The 13,742-nt window shown below is 40.0% G+C and overlaps 2 protein-coding genes across 3 annotated transcripts in view; one reads left to right on the top strand and one right to left on the bottom strand.

Annotated features, from left to right (window-relative positions):
- Nucleotides 1-6,841: 6,841 nt before the first annotated feature.
- Nucleotides 6,842-12,404, bottom strand: kat7b (K(lysine) acetyltransferase 7b). 2 transcript variants are annotated; one of them, XM_025057968.1, is made up of 14 exons: nt 12,185-12,404; nt 11,130-11,280; nt 10,797-11,045; nt 10,639-10,721; nt 10,118-10,201; nt 9,771-9,869; nt 9,565-9,675; nt 9,205-9,396; nt 8,757-8,846; nt 8,497-8,637; nt 8,302-8,395; nt 7,844-7,990; nt 7,651-7,757; nt 6,842-7,226 (listed from the first exon to the last, which is right to left on the bottom strand). In XM_025057968.1, the coding sequence occupies exons 1-14, from the start codon at nt 12,200-12,202 to the stop codon at nt 7,125-7,127; spliced, it is 1,668 nt and encodes a 555-aa protein (XP_024913736.1). In that variant the 5' UTR covers nt 12,203-12,404; the 3' UTR covers nt 6,842-7,124. The 2 variants fall into 2 exon arrangements, with proteins under 2 accessions (XP_024913736.1, XP_008313369.1); XM_008315147.3 differs by lacking the exon at nt 12,185-12,404 and adding an exon at nt 11,510-11,859.
- Nucleotides 12,405-13,078: 674 nt separating this feature from the next.
- Nucleotides 13,079-13,742, top strand: part of LOC103382371 (alanyl-tRNA editing protein Aarsd1) — a 6,193-nt gene continuing 5,529 nt past the window's right edge. The window contains exons 1-3 of the mRNA XM_025057970.1: nt 13,079-13,239; nt 13,339-13,452; nt 13,585-13,665. Of these exons, the coding sequence (XP_024913738.1) occupies nt 13,205-13,239; nt 13,339-13,452; nt 13,585-13,665 (230 nt within the window). The 5' untranslated portion in view covers nt 13,079-13,204. The remainder of the gene's footprint in view (nt 13,240-13,338; nt 13,453-13,584; nt 13,666-13,742) is intronic.

Below are 13,742 nucleotides of genomic sequence, written 5' to 3'. Positions count from 1 at the left end.
ACGTGGGTGGAGGGGGAGGGGGGGGGGTGCGCGTGCACGTACACACACATGTACGCTCCTTCTTCTTATACTTATTTGCTCCGGTGTTCCTCCATGCATACATGAATATGATTTGAGTGTGTTTTTAATGCAAATGCCACATCTATAGTGTGGCTCTGATCATGTGACGTGATGCACAGCCGCGTGGCGTCTCTTAGCGTGTCATTACAGAAACTAGGCTAACTTCCATTTCATCCTGAGCTACATTTGAAAGTATTCATTAGCTAGTTTAAGACTGTGAACTGTATTCAGCGCGGTGTTCTCTGTACTCAGACGGCTACGTTAGCCCTCGGCCAACTTTATAACACCGAAAAATCCAAAAGAATCACTGACTAATAGTCAGTGTAGGGTCAGTGTCCTGGTGCTTTATATTCAGGCACTGAATTTATCTACCTCTGCTTTTTGTGTGAAGTTTGTACAGAATGATGGGAACAAAAACAACATGAAGAGACCGTGTCAAAAGACGAAAAAGTTCAAGTTGACGTGAGTGTGTGTGTGTGTGTGTGTGTTTAATAGGACAGGGCCCATATTGACCCATCAGTGCTGCTCCGTCACCTCCTCTCTCTTTATGGGTCTAGTCTTTTAAAAACACAACGGATTTATGGCCAGTTTGGGCGCAATCACAGACACGGTGTGTGTCATGGGGTGTGTGTGTGTGTGTGTGTGTGTGTGTGTGTGAGTGTGTGTGAGATCGTACCTAAGTGTATGTGTGTATGTGCAAAAGAGAGTGTGAGAGTGTGTCTCCTTTTCTTGTGGAAGGAGAAATTAAACACTTCAACATTCAAAGTGATGAGAGAATACTGCAGTAGTACCATGTGTTACTGCAATAATACTGCACAGAATGTCATACTGACACAGAGAGAGATTTAAGGTGAACTTTGTGAAACTGAAACACACATTTAATCATTAAATCTCTGTCAAGAGTTGAGCTGTGCTTCAATGTGTCTTAGAACTTTGAGAAACGTTGGACGTCATTATGTTTACACATGACTAAATATCAACATGTTTAAATTTAAATAAAAACGCAAAACAACACCAAACGTGCCGTGAATGTGTCAGTAAGAATATATTTAAATATAATAGAACATAAATATAAGGATGTAAATATGAGGAGCAGCAAAGTCTGCTGTCTAATAAAAATAATTGATGTTGGTATTTAGAGGAGACCGACGACAAGGCAGGAAATAACACAGAAGTGGAATTATATAAAGGTGCAGTTCACGTTTGTATGATATGAATCTGGACATTGTAGATGTGATGGGGGGTGACCCTGCCCCCCCCCCCTCACCCCCAACACATCAAAAAGGTGGGATTTTGTTTATATTTGCATAACGGCAGACTTGATGAACGCACATGTGCAGTGTAAGCTGTGGCCACTAGGGTTTAATGGCCTTATTTTTCCATCCATTCACACAGACTGTAATTAATCACCAAAAATACAAGGACCAACACAACACTGCAGCGTCTCCTGGTTTGTCTGTAAAAGTCCAAATCATCTTTAAAGTGTTCAGCTTCCAAATCAATTTCACACTGTGAACTCTCACTTCCCACTCCTTCCTGCATTTCCTCCCCCTCCTCTCCCCTATTCCTCCTCCTCCTCCCTGGAGATTAACAAAGCAAATTCCACTTCTACTCTGTGTCGTATAAAGGAAACAGCCGCTGATTTTTTCCTCTTTCTCTCCTAGATAAGCAGGCTTGAAGGATCTTCTTGAGGAGATGCATTCTTCATCTGTGATTCTCTGATTGTGGAACTGAGGATAATGCTGAGCTCCATTTGCTTCATTAATGGAGGGGGGGAGGAGGTCTGGGGGGAGGGAGGCTGGGGGTCAGACGCACGCCGTTCAGCCACAGAGCAAGAAAAAGACTGTCCATTGTTTCCTTTTTTACCTTCCCATCTTTGTTTTTTTAATGTGCAGCATTAGTGGGGCAGTTGTTAGTGCTGTAGAGCGTGGTCGCTGTGCTGATGGTCAAATGACAAAAGTCTTAATAGGACAGAGTGGGGACGGGGGGACAAAGGTGGTCAATGTTCAGCTGGATGCCGCCAATTTCTGTGTGAGAGGCCTCGCCTAAAAACCCCATTCATTGGTCGTCTAATGCGGCGGCGTAATTAAATGAGATTACTGGAGCAGAGGGCTCCAGGCTGCCCCTCACAGGGCCACACACAGGACTGCAGGCAGCGTCCTCCTGCTCATTAAGGAGGCGCTAACAGATGTACACAAGCAACGGCCACAGGCGTACCTACAAATCTGAGCCATGCACCTCTCTCCCCTCCGTCTCCCCCTGCTCCTCCTCCCCCTCATCGTCCCTCCCTCCCTCCCTCCCTCATTCCCCCGACACACAAACGTAAACAGAAGAAAGAGAAAGAAAAGATAATAAATCTCCATGAGCTGTGAAAGAGAAGTAGGATTGGATCTGAAAGGGAATTAGCTCCAGGGTGGGACGGCATGTAATCCTTCAAATGGAATTTAAACTCTGTCTAAGTTATCATGAGGCTAATTGTTTTTAGCTAATTTTGTTTAACTTTTAGCACAGTTCACGACACCTACGGCCTATTGTTACATGTCGTTTTGGCCCAATTTGAAGCTAACTGTAAATCAACACTTAATAACTGTTCATTTTAAAGTAACTAATAAAGTCGTTTGTTTTTCATCCTAAAAACATATTTTTGTCTATTGATCTCCTGAGCTCCTGAATTTGTTCCCATTATTTTTTTATTTGTTGTGATTTATTATTTTTATTATTGATTTAATTTCAACCATCTGTTATACAAACCCCAGGTTTGTTTTTTCTGTATTTTTATTATTTATTGCAACACATTCCTGTTTTTCAAATACAGTTTTTAAATCTTTATAGCTAGTTATATTTCACTAAATATACACATAATATGCAAAATTGGAATTCTTATTTCAGCTACATTTTAACATTGATGTTATTATTGGGAAATCTTTTAAAATAAAAGTATTTTATTAAATATTCTTAGCTGTGAGATATTCAGCTGCATGCTAACTTCTGTGAAGAACCCGATGTTCATGATTAAACACAAAGAACGCTGGTTCAGAATCCTCAGTGATTATCCTTTAATTCCTGTTCATTTGTAGCTGATATTAATTTGACAGAGACGTTAAAAGACTATTATAAGATAAACCTTATTTTTAAAATACATGGATATATATATATTGTATATATATTATATTTTAGATTTTTTTGGACTGTTCAATACCGATTCATTATGGTGAGTTGGTGAGTTTTTTTTTTAATCCAATCACCGTGTAATCCCTCATCTGGACTTTAAACTCACACATTTGGAGGTTATTTTTCCTTCAACAGTTTGACAGTTGAACCAAAACACTGAAAACAAACACACAGCGACTTGTGCAGCAGTAAATCCAAATCTGAGTAAACTGTGACCCTCAGTCAGTGATAATCATAAGGCAAACAGGCAGGAATAGTATAAACTGAAATCAATTATGGTTTACACACACACGCGCACACACACACACACACACCTCGTCTGGCTCCTCACATCTCCGGTCCAGTTTCCTGGGCAGACACAGTTCCCCCTGGTGCTCATGGGAAATGGTGAGCATGCCAGGCCCCACAAAGGCGTCCTTTCAGCCGCCCGCATGCTTGACCTGTGCTGGGTCAGTGCTCTGCTTTGTGCCCCGTGACCCCAGGGTGACCCAAGGGGCTGCGGCGAGGACCCGGGGTCAAATCCAGATGCCTGCGTCTAATTTCACCCCGACTAGGTTATCCGTCCAAATCTGCCCGAAAATGTGCCCCCACCCCAAATAAAAGCAAGAGCCACAACTTCCACACATGAGTGAGTGCCAGAGAAATACATCAGTTCTCTGTCGTCTAATTAGACTACTGTGGAGGAGAGCTCCCACTTAAAGCTCTGTCTCCTATACACACACAGCCAGGCCTGACCCCCTGTAACTGCACTAATGCCCCATCCCGTGGTCTTAGGTCTATCTTGAAGGATTAGGTGCAGAAAGACACACAGGAGTAAAGATCCTCAACTCTACACACACACACACACATTTGGGAGAGCAGCAGGCCTGGCCAAGGGTCCACCTTGAGGGATTAGGTGAAGAGAGACAGGACCCTCCGGCCAATCAAGCGCTCTGTCACATTGATTTTGAGGGGTCACCAGTGCACAATGGCCAGGGTTTTCCTGCCTTAACCTCACTGATCATACACATATGCGCAGACACACACACACACTCACAGTCTCTCTCTCACACACACACACTAGACGTGCACACACAAAGATGACGACAATAAAGTTTATTTAGATCATATATGTAAAAGACAGCGCTGGAACAGCAGCAGGTTGAAGGGCAAAAACCCAGGACTGAGCCAACAATGAGGGGCAAAAAATAGAAATGAGGCGACGCTTTAGAAAGTATAATCCTAGAAACGTGTTTTTAGAGGAGACTTTTCAGAATGATCCCAAGGAAGGACATTTCTACACATGTTCACATGCAAATGATTCCATTTAGAAATCCCCACATCTGTCTTTCAAAGCTCCATCACATCCCTGCTTCTGGAAATCCTTCATCCACCAGAGGACAAAGATCCCAGGTCAACTCTCCTCCCCCCTGACCTCCTCCTTCCATACCTCCTTCCTGGTCAAACAACACAATGGTCATGCATCAGGGAGGGCACCAGACAGGCGTGTGGAGCAATGGAAATCATGCCAGCGCTGCTTCAGGTGTTCAGTCTAACTTTAAACTCTCTGACGTCATCCACAAATGTTCAAAGGTTGTTTCCCTCTCGCACCTACAGTATAGCCCCTCACACCATTCCCCCCCGCCCCCACTGTTGCCCCTTTCCTTTTCCGGTAAACAGGGAATCTCCAAGGCATCTGGAAAAACAGGATCCGAGCGTAGCTGCTGATGTTATCATCATTAGATGAGAGGTGAGCGACGTGAGCCCTAACATCTTAATGAAGAACAAGTGTCATTCAAACTGTACTGAGAACAAAACAGGGAGTAAGCCAATAATACACAAACACTAACCAAAATAATTACTAAGAGGAAATTTAGAAATGTCCAAAACTTAATTAAAAGATAAAAAAAGATCTGAACTAAAACCACCAGGTTGTACAGGATAACAAACAAGACTGGATGAACTAAAATATAAATAAAGAATAGATATAAAGAATGAATAAAGAAAACTAAAAGCTTTAACAGGTTAGAAAATAGAAAAAATATATATAAGGTTGTTAAAAAAAAGTTGCCCAAATAAAAGTCAGTCAAGTAAAAAATAACCGAATGTCTGACCTCCAGTCCACATGAACACATACCAGGATATATATGAATTGTAAGAACATATTTTGAGTAGTTCTTTCGTCTGCTCTCTACTCAAAGTCCACCAAGCCAAGAAAAAACATTTCAATAAAATACACACTTAAAATATAAACTAAAAATGTATGGAAATGTGCAGGGAGTATGAGGAAAAAGAGACCCGTTTTAATAAGCAAGTGAATCGAACCGCAGTATCAATACAAGACCGCTAGCGGGAGCCAGAGTACTTCAACACTGTTAGTCCCTGCGGTCTGTTCCGTCTTCTAAAACTTCCTCGACTCTAACCTTCACTTCCTGGATACGCGTTCAGAAGAAAACAGTTATCCTTAGATCTGATTTATTTCTGATATCCTGAATCTTGCGTTCATTGCATCCGAAGGTTTCAATCGACCGGGAGATAAAGCAAACTCACAGCTTTTATGAAGAAGCTGTCCCCAAACTTTTTTGTACCAAGGACCTGTCGGCCGATATCAGCCGTTACTGGGAACCGGTTATTACGCGCCAACGTTGAAGGATCATTAAATTTCTAAATAAAACATCTTTTAGACTTTATTCTGTTAGTAACAGAGTCTGAATGACCCATTGTTTTGAAACATCGCCAGATGAGCTTTAATTGAAACAAATGTTAATGAATATAACTGGATTATTTTTCAATGATGTAGATTAGTAAAATTTAAATACATTTTTTCCACTGTGTCCCTGTACTAAATGACCTACGGACCGGCACTCGTTCCCGGTCCGGGGTTTGGGAACCCCTGCTCTCGAGAGTCACTAATCCACGGAGTCAGGAAAGAAAACACACTCACCCGGATTTTAGCTGAAGTCCGGGCTCCTGGTCCCACTGCTGTCACAGCTCAGGACTAGATATTGGACGGACTTAGTTCCACTCCACTGCAAACAAATTTGGTTTAAGTTAGTAATTAATATCTGTTCAAAATGACGGCGTCGAACTCCGGACTCATCATGAACGTGGTGAACAGTATCGTGGGCGTCAGTGTGCTCACCATGCCCTTCTGCTTCAAACAGGTGAGTGTCCTCTCCATTCGTGGGTACGGGCTGGTGCTGCCTCAAATCCCCTCCCAAGGAAAAACTAGTCCTTAATTAGGACTAAAGCAGAGTCCTGTGGGGACAGTAATGGAGTCCCGCGTCACAAAGGAGACACCGCTGCTTACTTTTAGTCTTTGGTGAAACTACACCATGTCCTTTACAAGAAAAGACGGAAGTTTGACACAATTGTCGTACCCGGATTGGAACTTGGGTCTGCTACAGGACGGACAGAGACATGGCCTCTGAGCTAAAGCAATGACCAATTTCGTACTTGATGAAATTTACTGTGTAGTTGTATGATGCGCGTCTTATGTGGACACATTTTACACCAAAGATGGCGCTACAGACCTTATCCTCGTTTTTACATCATGTTGAGGATGAACGTATGTCATAAAAACATTTATTCTGAACTTCCTGAATGGGAAAGAAATAAAGATAACTATGAATTCTGTTTTAAAGTTCTCAAAATATTTATTGGTTGTTTTTTGTTTTGTTTTTCAACAAATGTGTTTCTAACATTTAGTTTGATGTTCCAAGTATTAATGAAAACTAAAACAAAATATATAAAAGTACAAAAATGGTTTAATGACACACAACAGAAAAAAGCCTCCAAAAAAAGGAAAATACTGATTTTAGTGGACAGTTTAAGGTGAAGGCTGTTTGTGGCTGAAGGTTCAAGTTAAGTTCAGTTAACTTTAGTCTGGTTCAGTTGGGAGCTGCTCCTGCTGCTCATGTTCCTTTGGGAGGTGTCCATTTTAGTGAAGTAGGGTCAATGGTTTTGTTGCTGTTTCCTCGTTTCACCTCCTTGGCCTTCCACTCGTCAATAAGGTCCTGATGAAGAGAAACAAAAAAAATCATGACATGAACCAGAGGTGAAAAAACATGACTTTACCTGGTTCAAATTCAAGGCCGGTTCAAGCACTTTTAGAGTCAATTTGCAAATTCAGGACACAGTCAAGGACATATAGCTGGATTTTTTTATTTTGAATTTGTTACCTTTTTATAAGTGATATTTTGTCTTTAAAAATATTAATTTTTAAGTGGCTCTGTGTGTTAATAAATATGCATGCAGGGTTTTTTATTTTACTTATTAGTGTTTATATTTTTGTTTAAAAAAAGATTTTTCAAATACACAGCTGTAATACTAATGTATTCACAAAGTTATTTTTTGATTCTCTGACATTTTTAAAACAACCAAAAAAGTCACTGGAGCTGAAGTTTCAGTACTACAACACAGTCCACAGATTTTCCTCACCTGTCTCTTTAATACCAGGTGTTTGCCTTTCCAGTACTTCAGCATCTGCAGAGATTGCAGCGTACTCACAATGTCCACAGGATTTACTGCAGTTTCCTGACTGATCTCTGAGCAGCAGATAAAACACATGGGTCAGTGTGAAGTATCTGTACACATGTATCTGAAGAAAAATACACACAGACGTGCTGCTCACCTTTGATTGAAATCTCTTTGCCCTGGAAGTTGTACATGTATCGCAGCAGAACTTCCTTCCAGTAGCTTCTGTAGCTGATGAGACCCAGGTCTGATAGAGGGCGCTCTGGAGAACCCACCTTCTCTTCCACCTTGGACAGAAGGTAACCTGCATGGAGACTGGCTCTCAGTTTATTCATTTAAATGATTATGAATGAAATGACAGATGGTTTTTAATTGTCTGCATTTTCAAATGTATTCTTTTGACTTAACTTTACAATTATTTACTGTTATTACATTTAATTTATAAAAGTAAAACATAGAAATGAGGAAAATATGTTGCAACAAAACAATAAACTGCAACAATAACGTTGACAAGTACAATAACATCTACAATATTCAATGTAACCTAGTACTTTTATGACAACAGACATACATTATACATCAAACAGACACATGAAGAAAAAACTGTGTACATACTGAAGTCAATGAGCATCTTTCCAAAGCCCTGTCTCATGTACTGAGGCATCGTCAGGATACAGGACACATTGTAGTTGAGGAAGGAGTTCTTCTCCTGTGAAGACAAACATTTCAGTTGCTCCTCTACAGCAGAATATATGGCTGTTCTTGTATAGCTGATAAAATCAACAACCAAAGACAGTTTTCTCTTTTCACCTTAGAGAAGTATCCCACTAGGTGACAGCCTGTGTTGTCAGCCTCCGTCATGACATAGAATAGAAACGGCTCCACGTCGTAGTACAGGGTTTTGTGGTCCAGGAAGAGTTTGGCCAATAGACACAGGTTCTGACAGTAGATCTGAGGAGAGACAGAACCACAGCAGGACTGAGTCACAGACTCAGAGACTCGGACAAAGACGAGTCCACAGCAGAAGATAGTGAAGTGATGAGGACATTTGTGACAGAGGAAGTCTTCACCTTGTTCTTTTTTCCATCCACTTCAAACACTGAGATGTTGCCTTTCCTGTAAACCTCATCCCCTGGAGGGTGTTTCCACACACACTTGGCCTGAAAACATTCAATGTTATTATTTCAAACCTTAAAATTTCTTGACTATATATAACTATATATAACCTTAAAATTTCTTGACTATATATAACTATATATAACCTTAAAATTTCTTGTCTATATATAAATATATATATCCTTAAAATTTCTTGTCTATATATAAATATATATATCCTTAAAATTTCTTGTCTATATATAAATATATATATCCTTAAAATTTCTTGTCTATATATAAATATATATATCCTTAAAATTTCTTGTCTATATATATATATATATACACACACACACACACACACACATACACACACAGTTACTAGCATCCGTTCCATCTCTGTTTCACCCTGGACTTTCTCACCATGTGTCTCCTGAGGATGGTCTGACTCTTCATGTACTTCAAGCAGAATTCACAGACATACAGTCGGCCCAGCCGTGCGTACTCCTCGGGGTACGGCGAGTGGTACCAGGTGTCCAGCTCATAGCGGCCGAACAGGATGGTTTTGATCATGTTGCTGCCCTCTGTGATTTGACCCTGGATCCTCAGCTTCTCCTGCAGGAAGAGAACATACGGTTATACTGCCATTTTTAACACCTGGTGTAAAAAAGCAACAACAGTTGGCCTTTGGCCGTCTCTGCTGAAGGCAATCCTTTCACTTTGAAAGAAACATGCTGTGCTGACAGAGAAATCCTGTTAAAATCCTGTGACAGTATTTAGTACCAGGTCTTCCGATGCTCGGGCTTGAGCTTTCCTGAACAGCTCCAGGTCGTATTCACTGGTGATGTTCTCCAGCAGAGGTTCTCTGGTGTTCCCATGGGTCTGACGATGTTCCTACGGGTCCAAACGATGGAGAAACGAGACATTTAACAACACAATCGTTATCACTTTGTAGCAGTAACATCCTGATAAGGAGTAGCTGACATTACCATGTGCTTCTCTTTCTGCTCCTTCTGTAGACCAGAGTTCCTCCCCTTTCTCATCTCAGCCACCTGCTCTTTGTATTTGCTCTGTTTTGGTGTTGGTGTCTGAAGAGAAAAGCAGAAGAGAAAATGTGAGTGTCTGAACCCGACCTGTAGCATTTGAAAATCAACTGTAAACCACGCGGTTCTTTATTTCTACTGTTACTAAGCAACAGCAGCTTTCACTCTTTTGTCCAACTTTAATTATTGTTAATCTGGGTACTTGAAAAAACATCCACATTTGTTAGTCATGACAGATACAACCTCACTGGTTTTACACCATTTGTTTTGTACAAAATGTATAAAAATAAAACCTGATGCCGTGTTGCGTGCCGCGAGTTGTTTTCTTCGTGCCCTTTCATCTCCTCTTCTTGCTTCTCACGAGTCACAGCTTTCACCTAAAAATATTAAAAAAGGCAGCATGAACTTGTAGAATCTGATTCAGTTAGTTATTCTAAAAATAGCTAAATGTTAGCCCAGACATCGCTAACTGTTTTCTTGCTAATATCTTAAAATATATAAAAATATAAAAGTCAAAGCCAAGAAGACACATAAACTACACAAAATTACCTGAGACACTGATACATATTAATAAACAATATTATTTGGACTCAAGAAAGCTCAGAAAAATTCTAATATGACCAGACTCCAATAATTGATCATTGTGATGAAAGTTGCAATGTAATTATATGTATAAACAGCAGAAATTCTGGTGAAAATCTATTATATTTGATATTCTCAACGTATGTTCCAAAGTTGATGAGTAAGTAATTAGTAATTATAAATTACTAATAAACAAGTAATTATAAATACAGAAAAATCTAAAACTACCAACTTTGCATTCGTCTGCAGAGAGATTGTGGTAAAGTGGGCAGCCTGACACAGCAAAATGACGCTCGTGTTTCCCTGTCAAGTGACCTAACACAGAAAAAGAAATATTCATTACAAAACATAACAGTAGCAGAATAATTTACTGCTGCAAAGAAAACACACCCATAGAGTTACAGCCTGGTGTGGGACACTTCATGTTGAAGTTGTACGTTTCATGACAGCGCCGTCGCTTGGGTCGATGGGACATGTCTTTGTCCAAGTCTCTACTGGCCTGGTCTTTGGACTGACTCTCATCATGAGAGGCGTTGGGGCTGGAGATGTCCAGCTCAGACTCAGACGATGGAGCATTTCCTGTTGGCGTCAGTGGTGGAGATTCATCATGGTCTGCTGCGCGTTTCCCATCCACAGCATCTAATGTCAACAAATAAAGTCACTAGTTTCTAAAGACTTAAAGAAGACTGTGAAAGTGAATATGAGCAGGATTTCTTGGCCCACCCTGAGAGCTTTGGCTGAGGCGTGTAGAGGCTCTGGTAAGACGCTGTCTCTTAGGAACATTCCCATCGCTTTCAGAGCTATTGGTCTGCTCTCTTTCAGCAGAAGAGTCTGAGTCTTCAGTTCCATCTGAACCACTACCAGCTATGTGTCTCTACAGAGGAGAAAAATCAAAAATAATTTATCAAAGTGGAAAAAAAATCAATCTAGCTGATGTTGGCTAAATACAAACTAAAGTAAAACTGCTAAAAGCTGACAGAAATACTGTGCATCATACACTGTTGACAGTGGTTAGAACACAGGTAGTGTGTATAAATATAATAAGTGTTCAAATTGCTGTATATTGCATCAAATATTTGACAGGCGGTGTTGTGTTCGCTTACTTTACTTAGAATCTGCCCCATGAATATATGTTGGGATTGAAGGTGACAGCTAAACATGAGCTAGGAACTCAGCTAACGACTTAGCTAACTGTTACACTAGACTGAACTTTATTGATCAGAGACGGAGGAATTGCAACTGCTATAATTGGAACTAACACGATATAACAGTATATATATAGAAAAGTAAGACTGATCAGAAGAACAGAGCAACGACATTAGTCGAGGGAAAACCTTGGACGCATATAGCATTTAGCATTAGCACAACTACCACCTTCGTCTTTTACTGCTAACAGAGAGTGAAGTTTACGTTTAAAGATGAAACTTCTTTTATATAGTTTTCCTTTGAAGTCATAAAAATAATCTGAAGTTGTTAAAATAGAAACAATTTTGCTGACACATTCATCATGTGTTAAATAGACTTGTTTTGCCAACCGAGTGTTAACGCCCACTCGGCTGTATTACAGGATAACGTAACAGGAACATACAAATGAATCATTATCAATCAATGAATCACTCAAATTACACGCAATTTGCCATGATTTAGATAAACACATAGGCAACATTACAGCGAGAACAACTATGATTTAATATGTTTAAACGACAGACTTTTGCATGCACTATATCAACAGGAACATCTATGCTAACCTGGCTAATGTTATCAACATTTGCTCTTACCTGGCGTCTGCGGGGCATTTTAACCTCGGTTAGGGCCAATTGCTCCTGCTTTGAACAAACGAACGATAAAATAAGAATCTTCACAAATATAATTTGAAAAAAGAACTAGAGTCGGTATGGATTTTTCAATTCCACTCTTGGTTTTGTGTGGTCATAACTTGGCCAGTAACCTCTCGCGCCACATTCCCAACAAACATCCAGAACGTATTATTTCACTTCCGGTGTAGAAAGCTATGCGAGTATGTTCCGGAACTGTAGGGGGCGATGTTGCCTCTGTGTTATTGTTGTACGTTATTAAAAGATTGTAATTCTATCGGTAATATTTCCACATGGTGTCATTTCTATTGAGTATGTTATATTAAGATCAGATTTTAACCTTATTTGGGCTTCAAAAAATGTGCCCACTGTAGACTGACTAAATTCCTGTTATCTTATAGTAACCAATGGCTCGTTTGTGTTTAATTATTGGACTGGAACATGTAACTTCACCACTAGGTGGAAAATCCTGAAGCATTAACCTTGAAACATTTATTCATATTCATTTATATCATATAACTTAGTGTATTAAAATGCAGCATTTCTATGAGTCTTGACTGGATTTAGCTTATCTGGCGAACTATACTTTATTAGTTTGAGTCCATTATTTAGAGATCAATGCAATTACAAGTGTCTGAAATAAAACTTAAATTTCATATGTAGTTATATGTAGCTTTTTTCTAGAACCTACATTTGTTATCATGTCCACTCCAGCTCTGCATGTCATTGCTCCGCTCCTCTTGATCTCCTCACTGACCCTGTCGGGGGTGGATTGAGAAACATGCATTTGCATCTGTTTTCCCGAGAGTTCCACAGACACAGAGACTATAAAGGGCAGAGCAGGTCTGCCCCAGCAGCTGATACCAACTGCTCTATAAATAGTTCCAACTGGGCCTGCACACTGTGTTAAAGCACAAGGTTTGACTGAGGGAGCCACGTTTGTTGCTGAGAGAGTTTCTGCTTTAGTTTTCAGTAGAAATTAAAATGAACAGGCCCAAAATAGTTCGACCCGAGGAATGGTAAGAACACGCTCTTTAACTTTTACTAAACTATTACTCTACCTGACCTTTTACTGATCAGGACACAAAACAAAACCATATTTGTTTTTTTCTCTACAGTCAACCGGCACATGCTGTCTGGTTTGACAGGAAAAAATATGTCACAGTCAACTTCAAGGTTCAGAGACCTAAAGACGTGAAGGTGGACATTCAGCCAGATAAACTGATTTTATGGTAAGTTTGCGATTAATTGTTGGCTAGTTTTTTATTTATTATAATAGGGTATAAATGTGTTTTTGGCATTGGCACTGGGAATAAATTCTCATGATGTTTGCTCTAAACTCCACTCCACCGTCCTTACAACAGCTGCAAAAATGACACAGATGACGTCTTCTACAATGAGCTGCACTTTTATGACAAAGTCCAAATCTATGTAAGTGTTTTGCTTTAATGATATTGTTTAATGTATTTATACTACACCAAATACACCATTATTTTATATTCATACATTTTCATTTAACAGG

Source organism: Cynoglossus semilaevis, chromosome 8, assembly GCF_000523025.1.
Source record: "Cynoglossus semilaevis isolate Cse_v1.0 chromosome 8, Cse_v1.0, whole genome shotgun sequence".
Lineage (NCBI taxonomy): Eukaryota > Metazoa > Chordata > Actinopteri > Pleuronectiformes > Cynoglossidae > Cynoglossus > Cynoglossus semilaevis.
This window is presented reverse-complemented; position numbering and strand designations above follow the sequence as displayed.